Raw genomic sequence first — 22,725 nt, 5'->3', positions numbered from 1 at the left:
TGACGGGAGGTCACTGATGAAGCAGTTGAAGATCGTTGGACCCTGGACACTACGCTGAGGAAGCTCTGCAATGATGTTCTGGAACTAAGATAACTGACCTCCACATCTCCCTTCATGCCAGGTATGACTTCAACATGTTTCCCCCCCCCGATTCCCATTGACTCCAGTTTTGCTGGGGCTCCGACATGGTCAAATGCTGCCTTGATGTCAAGGGCGGTTACTCTCACTTCATCTCTGGCATTCAGCTCTTTGGTCCATGTTTGAACCAAGGCAGGAATGAGGTTAGGAGCTGAGTGAGCCTGGCGGAACCCAAACTGAGTGTCAGTGAGCAGGTTATTGCTAAGCCAGAGCCGCGGCGCTGTTGATGACTCCTTCCATCGCTTTACTGATGATCAAGAGTAGACTGATGGAGCAGTAATTGGCCGGGTTGGATTTGTCCTGCTTTGTGTACAGGACAAACCTGGGCAATTTTCCATATTGCCAGTATTGCAGCTGTACCGGAACAGCTTGGCTCGGGGTACAGCAAGTATTGGAGCACAAGTCTTCAGTACTGCTGCTGGAATATTGTCAGGGCCCATAACCTTTGCAGTATCCAGTATCTTCAGCTGTTTCTTGATATCATGTGGAGCAAATCAAATTAGCTGAAGACTAACACCTGTAATGCTGCGGATCTCTGGAGGAGGCAAAGATGGATAATCCACTCGACACTTCTGACTGAAGATTGTTGCAAATGCTTCAACCTTATCTTTTGCACTGATGTGCTGGGCTTCTCCATTATTGAGGATGGGGATATTTGTGGAGCTTCCTCCTCCAGTGAGATGTTTAATTGTCCACTGCTATTCACAACTTGATGTGTTGTAGTCCTGTGTTGTAGCTTCACTAGGTTAACACCTCATTTTTAGATATACCTCGTGTTGCTCCTGGCATGCCCTCCTGCACTCTTCATTGAACCATGGTTAATCCCCTGGTTTGGTGGTAATGGTAGAGTGGGGGATATGCCGGGCAATGAGGTTGCAAATTGTGGCAGAGTACAATTCTGCTGTTGCTGATGGCTCACGGTGCCTCATGAATGTCTAATCTTGAGTTGCTATATCTGTTTGTCAAAGTTTATACCATTTGGCACGGTAGTAGTGCCATACAACATGATGGAGGGTATCCTCAACAAGAAAACAGGAATTTGTCTCCACAAAGGCTGCACGGTGGTCATTCCTACAGATACTGTTATGGACAGATGCATCTGTGGCAAGCAGGTTGGTGAGGATGAGGTCAAGTATGTTTTTCTCTCTTGTTGGCTCCCTCACCAACAGCTGCAAATACAGTCTAGCAGCTATGTCCTTTAGAACCCGGGCAGCTGGGTCTGTGTGGTACTACCGAGACACTCTTGGTGATGGACATTGAAGTCACCCAGCCAGAGTACATCCTGCACCCTTGCCACCCTTAGTGCTTCCCAGTGGTGTTCAACATGGAGGAATTCTGATTAATCAGCTATGGGGGGACAGTTCATGGTAATCAGCAGAAGGTTTCGTTGCCCATGTTTACCCTGGTGCCACAAGACTTCCTGGGATCCAGAGTTGATGCTGAGGACTCCCAGGGCAACTCCCTCCCAATTTGTACCCTCTGCTGTCACCTCTGCTGAGTATGTTCTGCCCATGCATGAAATGTCCTGTCCTTGTAACAAAGGCAAAACGGTATTGATAGGTGCTTTTAATTGCCATATCGAGTGGATTAAGCAGACTAGTACCGAACAGTAAGGAAGTGAACTTTTTGAATATGTCTGGAATAGTTTTCTACAGCAATATGTCCTTGAGTCAACAAGGGACTATGTCAAATTAGACTTCGTAATGAGCTCAATTTAATTACAACCTCACGGTGTGTGAACATTTACATAACAGCAATCATATGATCAAGTTCAATATAGTGTTTGAAAGACACAAACACACGAAAGCCTCTAATACTCTAGGTTTAGGCATGGTCGACTTCAATGGGATGAGAGAATGTTCACAATAAACTAAACAAATCCGTTGATGGATAACATGACAGAAGAACAGTGGAAGTTGTTTAAAAAAGAATTAGTGATATGTAACCAATCTATAGCCCCAGAGGCAAGAGCTCTATTTGATAGAAAAGGCAGCCATGGACGATGTAGGATTACATAAGCTAAACAGCACAGAAACAGACAATTCACCCCATCCAATTCATGCCGGTGCTCCATTCAAGCCCCCTCCCACTTTCCCTCATCCAAGTCTACCATTGCAACCCTCTATTCCCTTCTCTCATATGCTTGTCTGATCTTTAAATGCATCAATACTATTCACTTCAACCACTCCTGGTGATACAAAGTTCCTCATTCTCAACACTCTCAGGGTAAAGAAGTTTCTTCTGAATTCCCTATTGGATTTCTTGGTGATTGTCTTATATTGTTCTATTACACTCTTCCCTATGAGAGGAAACATTCGCTCTGTATCCACACTATCAAAACCTTTCATAATTCTAAAGACTTATTTAGGTCATCCTGCAGCTTTATTTTTTCAAGAGACACTGCATATCAATCTTTTCCTGAACATCTAAAGGAGGTAAGAGACAACATAAAACCTTAGGAAAACAGACACAAAAAAGCAAAATAATAGTGTAAATCCTGAACAGCAAATGGCGACAAAACTTACAATAAGCTTAAAAAAAGGAGTATGAAAGGAAACTTGCAAGGGATAGCGGGGTATAAAAATAAGAAAATACAATTATATTTTTAAAAGGGTAGTCAGGAACAATGAGAGCCTTTGAAAACTGATTGCGTTGGTGTTGTTTATGAAAATAAAAAAATGGTGAACATGCTGAATAATTACCTTGCATCAGTATTTACACCAGATGAAGTGGTCAGCATGAACATCCTGAAGTAATAAATATTGAATAAGGGACAGGGATTCACCAAAATTAACATTGATGAAGAAAATAATGGCATTGATTAATGATAAATCCACAGAGCCAGATGGTTTCCATCCCAGGGATTTAAAGGAAGTAGATGAAAACATTGCAGATGTCCTCACTATAATCTTCTGAAGTCTCTTGATTCGGGAACTGTTTACTGTGTCACTTTGTTATTTCAGAAAGATGACAAAAGTAAACCAGAGAATTATAGTCCAGTTAGCACCCTAACATTTGTTATCAGGAAATCACTGGAATCTGTACGGATAGCATGACGGAACACCTTGAAAATTTTCAGCTGATAGTAAGTACTACCATAGATTTGTGAACAGGTAGGTCATGCCTGAGAAACCCAACCGAACTTCTTGAGGTGACAAAAGTGGATAGGAAAATACCTAAAGATGTTTGTTCTCTGCATTTCTTGATAAAATTACTCACAAGAGACTGATCGCTAAAATTGAAGTTCATGGACCTGAAGGTAAATTATTGACCTGGTTCGGAAACTGGCCAAGTGGCTGGAGACAAGAAAATTGCAATAATTAGCAGATGCGCGAATTGCCAGAATGTGACTAGTGGTGTCCCGCATGTGACTAGTGGTGTCCCGCATGTATCTGTGTTGGGGCTTCAACCAATCACCGTATTTCTGGATGGTAGGCTAGAAAGCCGTATATCCAACCCTGCCCATGATATAAAGATAAGTGGCACTGTAAGTAGTATAAATGGAAGCTTAAAATTAGAGAGAGATATTGATAGATTAAATTAATGGACAAAATTGGTAAATGATGAAAAGCTGGAAACCATGGAAATCCGAAGAAACATTGGTTTTCATGTCCATAGATCATTAAAATGTCATGGTCAGGTACATAAATAATCAAAAACATTAAAACGGCCTTTACATCTAGAGGGATAGAACATGAGGGATAGGAGTTGTTCTTTAGCTATGCAAAACCATGGTTGGACCACAGCTGAAGCGCTTGAGTGGTTAATTAATTTTATTCTTTTATGGGATGCGGGCATCACTGGCAAGGCCACCATTCATTCCCATCCCCAATTATCCTTGAAATAGTGTGTTTTGCGAGGCTATTTCAGTGGGCAAATAAGAGCCAACCACATTGCTTTGGACCTGGAGTCACATATCAGCCAGACCAGCTAAGATTTTCTTCTCTAAAGGGTATAAGTGAACCAGATGGGTTTTTAAAACAATAGTTGCCAGAGTCATCATTACTGAGACTAGCTTTCAATTCCAGATTTATTAATTGAATTTAAATTCCACCAGCTGCTGTGATGGGATTTGAACCCATGTCCCAGAGTGTTAGCCTATGCCCCTGGATTACTAGTCCAGAGACATTACCACTATGCCACCGCCGCAAGCACGTACATAGGAAGGATATATTAGCCTTGGAGGGAATGCATCAGGGATTTACCAGAATGATACATGGACTCAAGGTGACCAACCATCCCGTTCTTTTTTTAAAAAACCAGGATAATCCAGTCACTTCACTGGCTGTCCTATTTTTGTATTCCCAGGGCACCGCTAGTCCTGTATTTTTACAGCTGTAATTGGCTCACGACCTGGGAGACTGCCTGGAGTCAGTCACCTCTTACAACTCCCAATGAGTTAGAATTCCTGCAGTGCATGAGGCCATTCAGCGCATAGAATCTGCACCATCTCTTGGAAAGAAAACCCTATGTGGGCCCACTCCCCCACCCTATCCCTGTAACCCCATCCGACCTACACATCTTTGAACATCAAGGGGCAATTCAGCATGGCCAATCCACCTAACTACACATCTTTGGACAGTAGGAAGAAACCTGAGCACCCGGAGGAAACCTACAGACACAGGAAGAAAGTGCAAACTCCACACACAGTCACTCAAGGCTGGAATTAAACCTGGGTCCCTGGCAGCAATACTAACAACTGCACTCCTGTGAACAACCCCTAGAGTGGTTGAACTTATAGATGGCAGGTTTGAATTACACATGATTCTTTTTCACTGGATTCCTGTTAATGACCCCTGTCCCCAAGTGTCCATTAATTTATTATAAGTATAGGTCAATCTGTATGGACTCCATGGGCTAAATTACAAGGAGAGATTAACCAAACTGGGGTTGTATTCCCTAAAATTAAAAAACATCAAGAAAGATAGACATCAAGACATAGACAGAAACTATTTCTACTGGCTAGGGGGTTTAAAACTATAAGACAGTTAAAAAAATTGCAGGCTTTCCACACAAAGGATGATTGAAGTTTGGACTGTCTTCATCAACAGTAACTGATGCTTTTTTTTTTATTAGTTCATGGGATGTGGCCAGCATTTATTGCCCATTCCTGAGCGCATTTAAGAGTCAGCCACATTGCTGTGAGTCTGGAGTCACATGTAGGCCAGACCAGGCAAGGACAGCAGATTTCCTCCCCTAAAAAACATTACCAGATGGGGTTTTGCAACAATCATCATTAGACTTTTAATTCCAGATGTGTTTTTCTATTGAATTCAAATTTCACCATCTGCCATGGCAGGATTTGAACTCCAGAGCATGACTCTGGGTCTCTGGATTGCTGGTCCAGCAACAATACCACTATGCCACTGCCTCTCCTTGACCAATTATTAATTTTAAATTGGAGATTGATATATTTCAGTTAACCAAAGATATTAAGGGATGCTGGTTGGGCAAAGGCAGGAATAGAGTCAGTCACATCACAGGTCAGCTATGATCTCAGTGGTGAACGAACAGGCTAAAATGGGCCGACTGCTGTGTCTCTTTTACAACAGTTTTCAGAAACCGATGATTGAGAAGCTGGACGGACATACGAGGGTAAGGTTATGTTTGATGGCGTCAGGCGAATTCGGAGAGGCGGCTCCTGTGGAACCTGAGCAGCGGGAAAGAGCAGATAGATCTGCACATTCTTCAGCTCAAGCTGCTCGGTCTTCGCCTGTTCGTCTAACTTCAATACCCGGGCCTCCTACAGATTAGACCTCAACAGGTTTACGCTGCCGGTACCAAATAGTAGGCGAGCTGCAAACCTCCAGCCCACAGCTCCGTATTGAAAACTTAAAACGGCTTGTTCCTCCTCTTCCCGCCCCTTCCCCCTCAAGTGAACGTACAGCAATTAGTGCCGGGGTCGCCGCCGTTTTCGGTCATTTCCAGCGCTAATTTAACAAACCCCAGCTTACCCACTCACTGGCCTTTGGGTTAAAAGTGTACAACGCAACCTGGCTGGTCACATCGACGATAGTGGAGATGAAAGGGTCGTTTTGCTTCAGAGCAGAAAGGCTGATATCGCGGCCTTTGCTCAGGGCCTCCATGTTGGATTTCCCGAGCCTGTTGTAAAGGAGAAACTCGACCTGTCCCCTCCCCCTGACCTACAGTCTTCCGGGAGAGACCGAAAAAAAACATTCGCTGCATGCAGCAAAATATCCGCGCGCCTCAATAGCTTTCACTTCGCAAAAATCAAACGCGTTGTTTATTTTTGGTCGGCTCCCTCCGCCGTTTCTCATTAAAAATGGTGAGGGACGAAAATTGTGTATGGGTCTGAGAAAAAAAAATCCCCCACTTGTAAAAAAAAAAATCAAGGATAGTTTCATTTGAAAAATAATAATTTTACTGCCGAAACTGGTCTCTCAAGATATGTTTTATTCGAAGATAATATCGCTTTTATACATGTTGACGAACAAATCGACCCATTATATAGATCGATCAGTTTGCAATTGAGCGGAGATATTTTCCTCCGTTACCTGGATTGTAATTGATGGAAATGTCGGCTCTGGCAAATCCTCAATGGGAGATTTTTTTTTTAAATCGCTAATCTTATAGCAGCTAACGCTCACAAGATGTGAATATTGCTGGAAGTGGTGAACTGCGACGAACGCTGCAGCCTGCTCGTTCTTTAATTCAAGTTCCAACCTATCACCAATCAGAAATTACCTGGCGCAGGGGGGGCTCGTTGGAAAGTACGAGCTGACAACACCTGCAATAAAAGAGCAGTTGGTTGACATGCACACACTGGTGATTGATTTCAAGGGGCACGCCTGCAGGAAGTTGCTCAAACCCCAAAACTCTTCATTTCCACTCCCAAGTGTGCAGGTTGATGCTCTACACTCGGTCACCTCCGACAATTCAGAGCCTCCAACCACTTTATCTCACAATTTTAGACACCTGATAATTGTTACTTTTTTGAGATAATTAATTATTTTGAAATTGGAATCTGTCATGCACTGCCATCATAAATAGACCCAGTTCCATTTAGTATTAATAAATTGACAATTCACGTCACTCTTGTAAAACATAGATGAAGCTCTTAAAATTTTCCAGGTATTGATTGCCGTATACAATTATAAACAGTGGCAAAATCCTAGGTGTGAGATTTTCAGCTGCCTGTAATTGGTACTGCATATCCACCATCGCACTCCTTGTTGATTTATATTGGCTCTCTGGCCCTCGACCTATTTATTTGTCCTTATTTCAAATTCATCTATAGACTCACCCAATTTATCTCCGTCACCTCACCGTACATATATTCACCCCTTTCCTCCATCAATGGCGTCAAATCTTTCAGCTACAAAACTGTGTATTTATATAGTGCCTTTAATGGAATAAAATATCCCAAGGCACTTCACAAGAGTGTTATAAGCAAAATTTGACACCAAGCCACATATGACAATATTATGTTGATCAAAAAGGTAGGTTTCAAGAAGCAGTCTTTGAAGGAAAGATTGTCAGCAGATGGAGGCATTCAAGGAGGGAATCCCAGACCTTAAAGCTTATTGCCAAAAGCATGCCACCAATCATGAAGCAATTAAAATGAGCGATGCTCAAGAAGTCAATGAGATAAAACATAGAACTGACAGTGCAGAAGGAGGCCATTCAGCCCAACGAGTCTGCATCAAACCAGTTAAGCCCTCACTTCCACTCTATCCCTATAACCCAATAACCCCACCTAACCTTTTATGGTCACTAAGGGCAATTTATCATGGCCAATCCACCAAACCTGCATGTCTTTGGACTGTGGGAGGAAACCAGAGCACCCGGACACACAGGGAGAATGTGCAGACTCCGCACAGACAGTGACCCAGCAGGGAATTGAACTTGGGACCCTGGCGCTGTGAAGCCACAGTGCTGATCACTTGTGCTACCCATATGATGATCACAGATATCTCAGAGGGTTGTTGGATTGGAGGAAATTACAGCAATAAGTAAAATCGAGATAATGGTGGGGATTTGAAAACAAAGATGAGAATGATAAAATTAAGTAATGCTGAACAGGGGCGAAGGGTACAAGTAAGGACACAGGCAGTAGAGTTTGGATCATACAAAGTGTAGAATATGGGTGGCCAGCCAGGAATGCATTGGAATAGTCAAATCTGGAGGTAACAAAGGCATGATGTGGATTTCTGCAACAAATGGGCTATTGCAGGAACAGAGTCAGATGATGTACAGAGGTGGAAAATGGAAGTGTTGGAGATGGTATTGATTTGTGGTTGTAAAGCAAACTTGGAGTCTTATGGTACCAAGTTTACAAATAGTCAGGTTCAGCTTCAGACTGTTAGTTACCAGACAGAGAGATGGAGTTGTTAGCTAGAGAATAGTGTTGGTAGATGGGAATGAAAGCAATGGCTTTGGTCTTTTCAACATTTAATTGCAGGGAGTTTCTGTTCATCCAGTACTGGATGTCTAGATAAGCAGTCTGATAATTTTATGACATTTTAGGGATTGAAGGAAGTGGTGGTGAGGAAGAACTGGGTGGCATCAGTGTAATTTAATGTTATATTTTTGGATGATGCGACCAAGCGGCAGAATATAGGTGAGAAATAGGAAGGGGACCTCAAAAGATAATGGCGTGGAAACAGGAAGAGATATCCATTGCCAGAGACGATGGGTCAGGCATCCATTTCGTTGCTGCTTAAAAAAGACAAGGATACAGTGGAATGTGGGTCTTATAGACCCATATCTCTGTTGAATGTGGACTCCGAGATATTGGCGAAGGTGCTGGCGCTTAGGTTGGAGGTGTGCCAGATCAGACAGGATTTGTAAAGGGCAGGCAGTTGTCATCAAACGTGCGGCGGCTGTTGAATGTGGTGATTTCTCCAACAGAAGGAAGGGAGTTGGAAATTGAGTTGGTGGTGCTGGATGTGGAGAAAGCGTTTGATCGGATGGAGTGGAGCTATCTGTTTGCGGTGTCGGAGAAGTTTGGGTTTAGGCCTAAGTTTCTGGCATGGGTGAAATTTTTGTATAAAGATTCGATGTCGTGTGTGCAAACAAATGAAATGAAATCAGGGTACTTTCCGTTGTACAGGGGAACAAGTCAGGGATGCCCCATGTTCCCTCCTTCTGTTTGTGATGGTGATAGAGCCCTTGGCCATAACATTGAGGGGCTCAGATAAATGGAAGTGGCTAGTGAGGGGGGTTGTGGGTGTAGCATAGGATGCCCCTATACTCTGATGACCTGTTGTTGTATATTTCGGACCCAAGCTCTTGGGGATATAATGGGACTGCTTCGGAAATTTGGGATATTTTCAGGCTACAAGCTGAACCTGAGTCAAAGTGAGTGTTTTGTGGTGTCTTCTCCAGGGCAGGGATTGCATGGGGGTTTGCCATTTCGAGTGGCAACAACCCACTTCAGGTATTTGGGAATGCAGGTGGCTGGGATTGTCCAGCTTGAGTCTGGTGGTTAGGGTTAAGGTAGATCTACTGAGGTGGGATAGTCTTCCCCTGTCATTGGCAGGTCAGGTGCAGGCGGTGAAGATGAATGTTTTGCCGCAGTTTTTATTTTTATTTCAGTACTTACTGGTCTTTTTGCTTAAATTGTTTTTTAAAGATGTGGATAGGTTTGTTTCATCGTTTGTCTGGGTAGGATTAGAAAGATGGTATTTCAGAGGGGGCAGCAGTCGGGGAGGGAGGTGTTTGGACCTTGGGCCTTCCGAACTTGTTGTACTATTACTGGGAGGTGAAGATGCGGGGCTGTAGGAGGGAGGGAGACGGAGGCTTTGTGGGTGAGGATTGAGGCAGGTTACTATAGGGGATCGGGATTGCCGGTGCTGGAAATGGCACTGCTCTCGTTTACCCCAGGGAGGTATTCGGGGAGTCCTTTGGTTGTTGCCACATTGAAAATATGGAGGCAATTTTGGCAGCACTTTAGGTTAAGGGCGGGTTGAGGCTGATGCCGATCCAAGGGAATCGTGGGTTTGAGCGGGAGAGGATGTATGCAAAATTTTGGGGATGGGAGGATTTGAGGGGTGAAAAAGATGAAGGATTTGGTTTTGAAAGGGCGGTTAGAATTTAGAGGAATTGGGGCGAAGTTTGGGTTCCCGCGTGGGGAGGGATTTAGGTACATGCAGCTGCGGGACTTTGTGAAAAAGGTCTTTCCGGTCGAACCTTCCCAGTTGCTAATGGAGGTGTTGTCGATAACGGTGTTGGAGGGTGGTGGTGTCAGCAATTTATGGGAGGATTTTGGAAGAAGAGGTGTCCCTGGAGGGGGTCAAGGCCAAGTGGGAGGAGGAGTTGGGGATGGTGCTGGAGGTGGGAGTGTGGTGCAAGGTGCTGTGCAGGATGAATGCCTCAACCTCATGTGCAAGGATGGGGTTGATACAGCTAACGTGGTGCACAAGGCGCACCTGATGAAGTCGAGGAAGTGCCGGCTCTTTGAAGGGGTAGAGGATATTTGTGAACGGTGTGGAGGGGTCCAGCTAATCATGTACATATGTTCTGGTTTTGCCCAAAGTTGGAGAAATCTTGGAGGTCATTCTTCAGCACCATGTCAGAGGTTTTGCATGTGGACCTGGAGCTTGGTCCCCTGGGGGCCATATTCGGAGTGCCAGGCCTGCTGGAGTTTCAGGCAGGAGCGGGGGCAGGTGTTTTAGCCTTCACCCCGCTGATCGCTCGCAGATGGGTTCTGTTGAGGTGGAGGACAGCTTCTCCAACCTATGCCCCTGCATGGCTGGAAGATCTAATGAAGTTCCTGCATTTAGAGAAGGTGAAGTTTGCCAAATGAGGGGCTCCACAAGATATGGGGTTTGTTTGTTCTGCACTTCAGGAAGCTAGGTACCGTCAACTGTTGGGCAGGGGTGCGGGCGGGGGGGGGGGGGGGGGGGGGGGGGTGGTTTGTGCTTGAACTTATTTTATTTTGTGTTGTCTTGTTTGGTAAATGTTAAAAACTTGAATAAAAATACTTTTTAAAAAATAGGAAGAGATATCAGGATTTACCATTCCCTCAGAGACATGGTGCAAGGCAGGGGTAGCTGTTAAAAATCGCTCTGAGTACAGGAGGCGAAAGAGGCCGGCATTCTGGCCTTTGCGTCCCTAGTAGCCTGGCGAAGGATCTTGCTAATGTGGAAGGAGGCGCAGCCCCCCAGCCTGGAGGCCTGGATAAACGATATGGCTGGCTTCATAAAGTTGGAGAGGATTAAGTTCGCCTTGAGAGGGTCTACGCAGGGGTTCTACAGGCGGTGGCAACCGTTCCTAGACTACCTCGCGGAGCGTTAGAGAAAGGTTGGTCAGCAGCAGCAACCTTGGGGGGGGGGGGGGGGGGGGGCGGACGTCCTGGGGGGGGGGGGGGGGGGAAGGGGGGAAGGGGGGGGGGGACTGCCGGGAGGTGGATGAGCAAGAGATAACATGAAGGGTTGAGGAAACTGGCACGTACGGGTGAGGGCCAGTGTACAAAGCTGTGTAAATATATCATTTTGCCATGTATATATCTTGCTCTGCGCGTTTTCTTGATTTTTTTTAAATCGCTCGGAGTCAAGTCGGGTCAGCTCATCACCATCGGCGCATTTTACTGACAGCAGGACTGGATGTGGAGAGGCTGCCAGCTCAAAAGAGGCGGCAACCAATTTACTTCTGTAAAATCCCTATTAAGGGCTATTTTATGTACCCATTGACATTTTTCCTTGTGCAGAGGCTGGTAACTAAATAGAAGTGGCATCCCAGCAGTAGCCGAGGAGAGAAGGCCTAATGAGCCAAAGAAGTGGCAGTGGAAAAGAAAAGATAGAACTTTGGGCCCCAACGACTTGGTAATGTGATTTTAAAAACTTTTTATTTAACTTACCTGACCTGCATACCTCAGCAGCACCACTTCCCCCAATGGTTTTGTTGAAGCTTCTGGGGTAGTAACCACTGTTGTATGTATCACATACGAGAGGTAATACGGTAAGGCTCCTGTACTACAGGCACGGGGGTAGATCCCAGCCTGCCCTGCGGAGTATAAATGTGTGTGCTCACCGAGCTGCGGCCATTTTGGCAGCAGCTGCAGGAGGCTACACATCTCTGCTTAATAAAGCCTCGATTGCTCTCTACTCTTGTCTCGTCGTAATTGATAGTGCATCAATTTATTAAGCAGAGATTTTACAACGATGGACCTCCGATCAAGCCGGATCGCCTGCAGCTGCACCCTCAAGCAGACAACGCCAAATCAGCCTTCGCACATTGGCTAGCTTGCTTTGAAGCCTACATCGGATCTGCGACAGAACCACCCTCAGAGGCACAGAAGCTCCAGATCCTGTATACGCGGTTGAGCTCCAATATCTTTCCCCTCATCCGGGTCGCGCCTACCTACGCTGAGGCTATAGCGCTACTGAAAGAGAACTACACCCAACAGGCGAAGAAACTCTACGCCAGGCACCTCCTGTCCGGGACATCAACTCCCCGGTGAGTCTGTGGAAGATTTCTGGCGTGCCCTGCACGTCTTGGCGAGGGACTGCGATTGCCAGGCCGTTTCGGCCGTTGAACATTCCGAACTCCTAATTAGGGACACTTTCATTATGGGCATAGGGTCGGCGTACATCCGTCAGCGCCTCTTAGAAGGGGGTACCCTTGACCTCGCGGCAACCAGGAAACTCGCAATCTCACGAACAGTCGCCTCCCGTAATGTACAAGCGTACGACCCCAACCGCACGGCGCCCCACTCCTGGACATCATAGACCCCACCAGCGAACACCCCATCGTGGACCCGACCAGCAACCGCCCCCAGCCAACCCCAATCCTGTGCCGTGCCAACCCCGGGGGACCCAAGTGCTACTTCTGCGGACAGACAAAGCACCCCAGGCAGCGCTGCCCGGCGCGGAGCACAATCTGCAAGGCCTGCGGGAAGAAAGTACATTTCGCTGCGGTGTGCCAGGCCCGCATGATCTCCGCTGTAACCAGGCCCATTGTTCCTGCACCCCCCCACATGCGACCCATGAGCACCGCCATTTTCGCCCCCACAACCCACGTGCGGCCCGTGGGCGCCGCCATCTTCCTCGCATCAGATCACATGCGGCCCATGGGCCCCGCCATCTTGCTTGCCTCAGGACATGTGCGGCCCGTGGGTGCCGCCATCTTCCTCCCATCAGGCCTCGTGTGGCCTGTGGGCACTGCCCTTTTTAACTCCGCCCGCCACGTGCACCCCATGGTGCTGCCATCTTCTCCGCCTCAGGACCCCTGCTCGTCAGGCACCTCATCGGGACGCCTTCCAAGACCAGCTACAACTCGCCTCCATCACGATCGACCAGTCCCGGCCGCACAACCTCGCAACCGCATCGACAACGGTAAAGGTCGATGGGCACAAGACATCATGCCTTCTTGATTCCGGGAGCACAGAGAGGTTCATCCACCCCGATACGGTAAGGCGCTGCTCCCTCGCGGTACACCCGGTCACACAACAAATCTCCCTGGCCTCCGGATCCCACTCCGTGGAGATCTGGAGGTACTGCACCGCCACCCTCACCATCCAGGGCGTAGAGTTCAGCGACTTCCGGCTCTACGTCCTCCCCAACCTCTGCACTGCCTTGCTACTCGGCCTGGACTTCCAGTGCAACCTCCAAAGACTCACTCTGAAATTCGGCGGACCCCTACCACCCCTTACTGTATGTGGTCTCACGACCCTTAAGGCCTTCTCTGTTTGCAAACCTCACCCCGGATCGCAAATCCATCGCCACCAGGAGCAGACGGTACAGTGCCCAGGACAGGACCTTCATCAGGTCTGAGGTCCAGCAGCTGCTGTGGGAAGGCATCATCGAGGCCAGCAACAGCCCCTGGAGAGCCCAAGTGGTAGTTGTGAAAACTGGGGAGAAAAACAGGATGATCGTTGACTACAGTCAGACCATCAATCGGTACACGCAGCTCGACGCGTACCCCCTCCCATGCATATCTGATATGGTCAATCAGATTGCACAGTACCGGGTTTTCTCGACAGTGGGCCTGAAATCTGCCTACCACCAGTTCCCCATCCGCAAGACGGATCGCCCGTACACTGCGTTTGAAGCGGATGGCCGACTTTACCACTACCTTAGGGTTCCCTTCGGCGTCACTAACGGGGTCTCGGTCTTCCAACGGGTGATGGACCGAATGGTTGACTGGTACGGACAGCGGGCCACCTTCTCGTATCTGGATAACGTCACCACCTGCGGCCACGACCAGCAGGACCACGACGCTAACCTTTCCAAATTCCTCCACACCGCCAAACTCCTCAACCTAACGTACAACAAGGAGAAGTGCATGTTCAGCACCAACCGTTTAGCCATCCTCGGCTATGTGGTGCAAAATGGAGTTCTAGGGTCTGACCCCGATCGCATGCGCCCCCTCATGGAACTTCCCCTCCCCCACTGCCCCAAGACCCTGAAACGATGCCTGGGGTTCTTCTCATACTATGCCCAGTGGGTCCCTAAGTGGACAAGGCCAGCCCACTCATTCACTCCACCGTTTTCCCCCTGACGGCCGAGGCTCACCAGGCCTTCAACCAATTCAAGGACGACATCGCCAAGGCCGCGATGCATGCGGTAGACGAGAAGCTCCCCTTCCAAGTCGAGAGCGATGCATCAAACGTCGCTCTGGCCGCCACCCTCAACCAGGCAGGCAGGCTCGTGGCATTCTTTTCACTCACCCTCCATGCCTCCGAAATTCGGCACTCCTCTGTCGAGAATGAGGCCCAAGCCATCATAGAAGCGTTGCAACATTGGAGGCATTACCTGGCTGGCAGGAGATTCACTCTCCTCACTGACCAACGGTCGGTTGCCTTCATGTTCAATAACACACAGCGGGGCATGATCAAAAATGATAAAATCTTGAGGTGGAGGATCGAGCTCTCCACCTACAATTGAGATTTTTATCACCCCGGCAAGCACAATAAGCCCCCCGATGCCCTATCCCCAGGTACATGTGCCAGCGCACAAGTGGACCGACTCCAGACCCTACACGACACTCTCTGTCACCCAGGGGTCACCGGGTTCTTTCACTTCATAAAGGCCCGCAATCTGCCCTACTCCATTGAGGAGGTCAGGGCTAATACCAGAGACTGCCAGGTTTGCGCGGAGTGCAAACCGCACTTCTACCGGCCAGAACGCACGCATCTAGTGAAGGCCTCCCGCCCCTTCGAACGCCTCAGTGTGGATTTCAAAGGGCCCCTCCCCTCCACCAACCGAAACACGTATTCCCTTAACGTGGTGGACGAATACTCCAAATTCCCCTTCGCCGTCCCATGCCCCGATATGACGTCTGCCACCGTCATCAAAGCACTCAACACCATCTTCGCCCTGTTCGGTTTCCCCGCCTACATCCACAGCGACTGGGGATCCTCCTTTATGAGTGATGAGCTGCGTCAGTACCTGCTCAGCAAGGGCATCGCCTCGAGCAGGACGACCAGCTACAACCCCCGGGGAAACGGGCAGGTGGAGCGGGAGAATGGGACGGTCTGGAAGGCCATCCAGCTGGCCCTACGGTCCAAACATCTCCCGGTCTCCCGCTGCCAGGAGGTCCTCCCCGACGCCCTTCACTCCATCCAATCGCTACTTTGCACTGCGACTAATGTAACCCCCCCATGAACGTCTCCTTGCCTTCCCCAGGAAGTCCACCTCCGGGGTTTCGCTCCCAACTGGCAGCTCCAGGACCCGTTCTCCTCTGCAGGCACGTGCGGCTCCACAAGGCGGATCCGTTGGTCATGAGGGTACAGCTACTCCATGCAAACCCGCAGTACGCCTTCGTGGTGTACCCCGACGGCCGCCAAGACACAGTCTCCCTCAGGGACCTGGCGCCAGCTGGGTCCCCCCCCCAATCTGCCCCGGCGCCACCCTTCCTCCCCCCAGCGCACCACACCACAGCCCCCACTCCAGGACAATCCGTCCTCCCCTTGGTCCCACCCGGGGATGAAGATGAGGTCTACACGCTCCCGGAGTCACCGCAACCGAGCCGATGCCAGCATCGCCACCGGGACTGCGGCGCTCACAACGGAGGCTCAAGGCACCCGATCGGCTGAGTTTGTGAACTTTCCCCAAAATGTTTACCTTAAAATTCATGTAAATAGTTTTCCACCCCCCCACTCCCGCTGGACTATTTTTAACGGGGTGAATGTGGTAGTCACCACTGTTGTAAAAATCACATACGAGAGGTAATACGGTAAGGCTCCTGTACTACAGGTACGGGGGTAGATCCCTGCCTGCTGGCTCTGCCCAGTAGGCGGAGTATAAATGTGTGTGCTCACCGAGCTGCGGCCATTTCGGCAGCAGCTGCAGGAGGCTACACATCTCTGCTTAATAAAGCCTCGATTACTCTCCACTCTCATCGCGTCGTAATTGACAGTGCATCAGCTTCAAAGCTGCAAACCCTCTGAATGGGCCATTGAGCTGGAAGCATCAGAAGATTGTCCCACCATACCCCACCCTGTCTTTAATTATTGAGCAGACCTCACTGCCAGCAAGAGCAGGCTCAGGATCTGCTTTTCACCCTGACATTGAGTTCCTGACGCCACTCGTAAAATTAATCCCATCATTGCACATGATGATCTGGCACTGATGTCCCACCCTCCTAGGTAATAGTGGAGAGGTGTTGGAGGAGAATGGTGTGGTCAACTGTTGTGGGGAAGCAAATGATTAGGGTTTACTGGCAGCAATTTATTAGGGCAATTAACAATTATTCTTCAGGATTTTGAATATATACAGGGTAAGTAGAGTATACCAAAGCAATAAAAGACATTTCTACAAAGATGTCAGCTAAAAGCTGACGTGGCACCATCTGCAGCAGTCAGCATAAGGATCAAGCAATATGTTCCAGTTAAACCAGTTTCAGTGACCTTAACAGTTTGTTGTTAAAACACAATCTACAAGTAGTCAGGATAAAGGTTAACAACACGTTTTCCTTACTCAACCCAAGGACCAGGCACATCTATCAGGTCTGGCACCAAATAAGGAAGTTAGGGAGGAATCCATAGAGAGCTGAAGGATAGTTAAAGTAGATAACACTCATTCTGCCTTGGTGCACATATGTAACTTGTTTAATGTATTGTTTAAAACAGATATGATCAAATGTAAACAATATTCATACCTACGTAATTGGCACTGTATCAATGTTACTTGATTTCATGTGTTGGGCAGAATAAGCTCCAGAGGTCTTTCTCTGAAGCTGTGCTCTCCCAAAGCATTGGTCAATAAACAATTGTTCTGTGCCTGAGACTCCTCTGATTATTTCGTGGAAAAGAAAAACACCACACCATCAACCATCTCAAAGGTGTCAGACTGTTCGGGAACAATAAAAACTGCAAGCTTATAAAATAGGGTGTCATTTGATATGTGCTGTTTCGGTACTGTCAGAAACCAATTGGGACTTCCGGTTGCGGCGATGCGGAGCTAAGCGGCACGTTTCGGCAGTTCCCGCGACAACGGACTTTCGGGCTCTCCAGAGGAGCCCCAACGGAGCTTTTTTTGAATTAATCCCGTGTGGGAAGGTGCAGTAAGGTCCCCCCTTACGATACATGGCCGAGATCAGCCGTGGAACGACGAGAAAAGATGCCCTGGAGCAGAGAATAAAACAAGGGGAAAAAAGCAAGATGGCGGAGGGCGGAGAGCGAGCAACGTGGGGGCCAGACCAGCAGGAGTTCCTCAAGCGATGTGTGGAGGAGCTGAAAAAGGAGGTGCTGCCGCCAATGCTGTTGGCGATCGAGGGGCTGAAGGAGACCCAGAAGACCCAGGCGGTGGAGCTTCGTGAGGTGAATGGTGAAGTGAATACCAACAAGGACGAGATCCTGGGCCTGGCGGTAAAAATGGAGGCACACGAGGCGGTGCACAGGAGGTGGGCCGAGAGAATTGAGGTCCTGGAGAACAGGTCGAAGAGGAAGAACCTCCGGATTCTGGGTCTTCCCGAAGGAGTGGAGGGAGCTGATGCCGGGGCGTACGCGAGTACGATGCTCCATTCGCTGATGGGTGCGGAGGCCTCTCCGAACCCTCTGGAACTGGAAGGGGCTCACCGGGTCCTGGCGAGGAGACCCAAGGCCAACGAGCCGCCAAGGGCGATAGTGGCAAGGTTCCATCGCTTCGCGGACAAAGAAAGTGTGCTGAGATGGACCAAGAAGGTGCGGAGCAGTAGATGGGAGAACGCGGTGATCCGAGTTTACCAGGATTGGAGCGCGGAGGGGGCAAGGAGGAGAGCTGGCTTCAATCGGGCCAAGGCGGTGCTGCATAAAAAAAGAGTCCGGTTCGGCATGCTGCAGCCTGCACGACTGTGGGTCACTTATCAGGACCGACACCATTATTTTGAAACGCCAGAAGAGGCTTGGACCTTTATTCAGACGGAAAAACTGGATTCGAACTGAGGGGATGTGGTTGTGGGGGGAAATGTTGGTTGTATATGGGGTTGTAAATATGGGCAAAGAATACTTCATGGGTGGGATGATGGATGGGGATGTGGGTAGAGTTCTGGTTAAAATTCCTAAAATTTCCCTTTTTTCTTTTCTGTAGACGAGATGATGATGATGATGGGGAATGTGGGCGTCGGTGCTGGAGGGAGGTGAGACTCGGGGATGAGGGAACCGGGATAAAGGCCGCAACGGGAGCTGCGCCACAGGGGGAGGGGCTGGTTCAGGAAAGCGCGGGCTTATTCCAGAGCCCCAGAAAAAAGGGAGGGGGGGATGGAGGAAGGTAAGGAGGAGGAGACTCCCACACGGGGGAGATCAACGGGAAGGCGGGGGAAGCCGGAGTCAGCAGAAGTCAGCTGACTCACGGAAGCAATATGGGGGGAGCAAAAGAGCTAGATGTGGATCTAGTGGTGGGGGGGGGGGGGGATTCGAGGGTTGCTGCTGCACTGTCCGAAGGGGAACTGAAAATGGAAGAGGTGGTTGGGGCGGGGGTTCCCCGCCTGGGGGACTGGAGGGCGCGGGAGGCGCGAGCACAGGACTGGCCTAAGATAGGAGATGGCTAGTTGGCGGGGGGGGGGGGATCCGGCTGATCATGTGGAATGTGAGAGGCCCAAATGGGCCGGTTAAGAGGGCCTGTGTGTTCACGCACCTAAAGGGACTGAAGGCAGACGTGGTCATGCTTCAGGAGACACATCTGAAGGTGGCAGATCAGGTCAGGTTAAGGAAGGGATGGGTGGGACAGGTGTTCAATTCGGGGCTGGATGTGAAGAATAGAGGGGTGGCAATACTGGTGGGAAAGCGGGTGTCGTTCGAGGCCAAGAACATAGTAGCGGACAAGGGAGGCCGATACGTGATGGTGAGCGGTAGGTTGCAGGGGACGGAGGTGGTACTGGTGAATGTATATGCCCCGAACTGGGACGATGCTGGATTCATGAAACGGATGTTCGGACGTATTCCAGACCTGGAGGTAGGGAGTTTGATAATGGGTGGGGATTTTAACACGGTGCTGGACCCAGCACTAGATCGCTCCAGATCTAGGACGGGGAAGAGGCCGGCGGCAGCCAAGGTGCTTAGGGGGTTCATGGACCAGATGGGGGGAGTAGATCCGTGGAGATTTGCCAGGCCTTTGGCCAGAGAATTTTCTTTTTTCTCCCACGTACATCAGGCCTACTCCCGGATAGATCTTTTTGTTCTGGGCAGGGCATTGATCCCAAAAGTGGAGGGAACGGAGTATTCGGCCATAGCCATTTCAGACCATAAGACCATAAGACATAGGAGCGGAAGTAAGGCCATTCGGCCCATCGAGTCCACTCAACCATTCAATCATGGCTGATTTCAACTCCGTTTACCCGCTCTCTCTCCATAGCCCTTAATTCCTTGAGAAATCAAGAATTTATCAACTTCTGTCTTAAAGACACTCAACGTCCCGGCCTCCACCGCCCTCTGTGGCAATGAATTCCACAGACCCACCACTCTCTGGCTGAAGTAATTTCTCCTCATCTCTGTTCTAAAGTGACTCCCTTTTATTCTAAGGCTCTGCCCCCGGGTCCTAGTCTCCCCTGCTAATGGAAACAACTTCCCTATCTAAGCCATTCATTATCTTGTAAGTTTCTATTAGATCTCCCCTCAACCTCCTAAACTCCAATGAATATAATCCCAGGATCCTCAGACGTTCATTGTATGTTAGGCCTACCATTCCTGGGATCATCCGTGTGAATCTCCGCTGGACCCGCTCCAGTGCCAGTATGTCCTTCCTGAGGTGTGGGGCCCAAAATTGCTCACAGTATTCTAAATGGGGCCTAACTAATGCTTTATAAAGCTTCAGAAGTACATCCCTGCTTTTATATTCCAAGCCTCTTGAGATGAATGACAACATTGCATTTGCTTTCTTAATTACGGACTCAACCTGCAAGTTTACCTTTAGAGAATTCTGGACTAGGACTCCCAAGTCCCTTTGCACTTCAGCATTATGAATTTTGTCACCGTTTAGAAAATAGTCCATGCCTCTATTCTTTTTTCCAAAGTGCAAGACCTCGCACTTGCCCACGTTGAATTTCATCAGCCATTTCTTGGACCACTCTCCTAAACTGTCTAAATCTTTCTGCAGCCTCCCCACCTCCTCCATACTACCTGCCCCTCCACCTATCTTTGTATCATCGGCAAACTTAGCCAGAATGCCCCCAGTCCCGTCATCTAGATCGTTAATATATAAAGAGAACAGCTGTGGCCCCAACACTGAACCCTGCGGGACACCACTCGTCACCAGTTGCCATTCCGAAAAAGAACCTTTTATCCCAACTCTCTGCCTTCTGCCTGACAGCCAATCGTCAATCCATGTTAGTACCTTGCCTTGAATACCATGGGCCCTTATTTTACTCAGCAGTCTCCCGTGAGGCACCTTATCAAAGGCCTTTTGGAAGTCAAGATAGATAACATCCATTGGCTCTCCTTGGTCTAACCTATTTGTTATCTCTTCAAAGAACTCTAACAGGTTTGTCAGGCACGACCTCCCCTTACTAAATCCATGCTGACTTGTCCTAATCTGACCCTGCACTTCCAAGAATTTAGAAATCTCATCCTTAACAATGGATTCTAGAATCTTGCCAACAACCGAGGTTAGGCTAATTGGCCTATAATTTTCCATCTTTTTCCTTGTTCCCTTCTTGAACAGGGGGGTTACAACAGCGATTTTCCAATCCTCTGGGACTTTCCCTGACTCCAGTGACTTTTGAAAGGTCATAACTAACGCCTCCACTATTTCTTCAGCTATCTCCTTTGGAACTCTAGGATGTAGCCCATCTGGGCCCGGAGATTTATCAATTTTTAGACCCCTTAGTTTCTCTAGCAATTTCTCCTTTGTGATGGCTACCATATTCAACTCTGCCCCCTGACTCTCCGGAATTGTTGGGATATTACTCATGTCTTCTACTGTGAAGACTGACGCAAAGTATTTATTTAGTTCCTCAGCTATTTCCTTGTCTCCCATCACTAGATTACCAGCGTCATTTTGGAGCGGCCCAAAATCAACTTTTGCCTCCCGTTTGTTTTTAATGTTTTTAAAGAAACTTTTACTATCATTCCTAATGTTACTGGCTAGCCTACCTTCATATTTGATTCTCTCTTTCCTTATTTCTCTCTTTGTAATCCTCTGTTTGTTTTTGTAGCCTTCCCAATCTTCTGACTTCCCACTACTCTTTGCCACATTATAGGCTTTCTCTTTTGCTTTGATGCATTCCCTAACTTCCTTTGTCAGCCATGGCTGCCTAATCCCCCCTCTGATAACCTTTCTTTTCTTTGGGATGAACCTCTGTACTGTGTCCTCAATTACTCCCAGAAACTCCTGCCATTGCTGTTCTACTGTCTTTCCCACTAGGCTCTGCTCCCAGTCGATTTTCGTCAGTTCCTCCCTCATGCCCCTGTAGTTACCTTTATTTAACTGTAACACCTTTACATCTGATTCTACCTTCTTTCTTTCAAATTGGAGATTGAATTCTACCATATTATGATCACTGCCTCCTAAGTGCTCCCTTACTTTCAGATCTTTAATCAAGTCTGGCTCATTACATAACACTAAGTCCAGAATGGCCTGTTTCCTCGTGGGCTCCATCACAAGCTGTTCCAAAAAGCCCTCCTGTAAACATTCAATGAATTCCCTTTCCTTGGGTCCACTGGCAGCATTATTTACCCAGTCCACCTGCATATTGAAGTCCCCTATGATCACTGTGACCTTGCCTTTCTGACATGCACTTTCTATTTCGTGGTGCATTTTGTGCCCCCGGTGCTGACCACTGTTAAGAGGCCTGTACATAACTCCCATTATGGTTTTTTTGCCTTTGTGGTTCCTCAATTCTACCCACACAGACCATGCCCCGCATTGGGTGGAGTTAGAGCTGGGGGAGGAGAGGGACCAACGCCTGTTGTGGAGGTTGGATGTGGGACTGCTGGCAGATGAGGAAGTGTGCGGGAGGGTGCGGGGGTGTATTGAAAGGTATCTGGAGGCCAACGACAATGGGGAGGTGCAGGTGGGAGTAGTATGGGAGGCGCTGAAGGCGGTGGTCAGGGGAGAGCTAATCTCCATCAGGGCTCATAGGGTGGAGAGAGAGGGGAGGGAAAGGGAGAGGTTAGTGGGGGAGATTTTAAGGGTGGACAGGAGCTATGCAGAGGCTCCTGGTGAGGGACTACTCAGGGAGAGACAAAGTCTCCAGACGGAGTTCGAC

At 48.5% G+C, this 22,725-nt stretch overlaps 2 protein-coding genes across 4 annotated transcripts in view; one reads left to right on the top strand and one right to left on the bottom strand.

Moving 5' to 3' along the window:
* Positions 1-6,361, bottom strand: part of dcp1a (decapping mRNA 1A) — a 127,903-nt gene extending 121,542 nt beyond the window's left edge. Inside the window, exon 1 of one of the 3 annotated variants that reach the window (XM_072472495.1) lies at positions 6,093-6,361. In XM_072472495.1, the coding sequence (XP_072328596.1) occupies positions 6,093-6,224 (132 nt within the window). In that variant the 5' untranslated portion in view covers positions 6,225-6,361. The remainder of the gene's footprint in view (positions 1-6,092) is intronic. The other 2 variants (XM_072472496.1, XM_072472494.1) reach the window with 2 other exon arrangements.
* Positions 1-22,725, top strand: part of cacna1db (calcium channel, voltage-dependent, L type, alpha 1D subunit, b) — a 1,216,201-nt gene that overhangs the window by 57,498 nt on the left and 1,135,978 nt on the right. The gene's annotated exons all lie outside the window — the stretch shown is intronic.

The sequence above is a fragment of the Scyliorhinus torazame genome, chromosome 13, assembly GCF_047496885.1.
Source record: "Scyliorhinus torazame isolate Kashiwa2021f chromosome 13, sScyTor2.1, whole genome shotgun sequence".
Classification (NCBI taxonomy): domain Eukaryota; kingdom Metazoa; phylum Chordata; class Chondrichthyes; order Carcharhiniformes; family Scyliorhinidae; genus Scyliorhinus; species Scyliorhinus torazame.
This window is presented reverse-complemented; position numbering and strand designations above follow the sequence as displayed.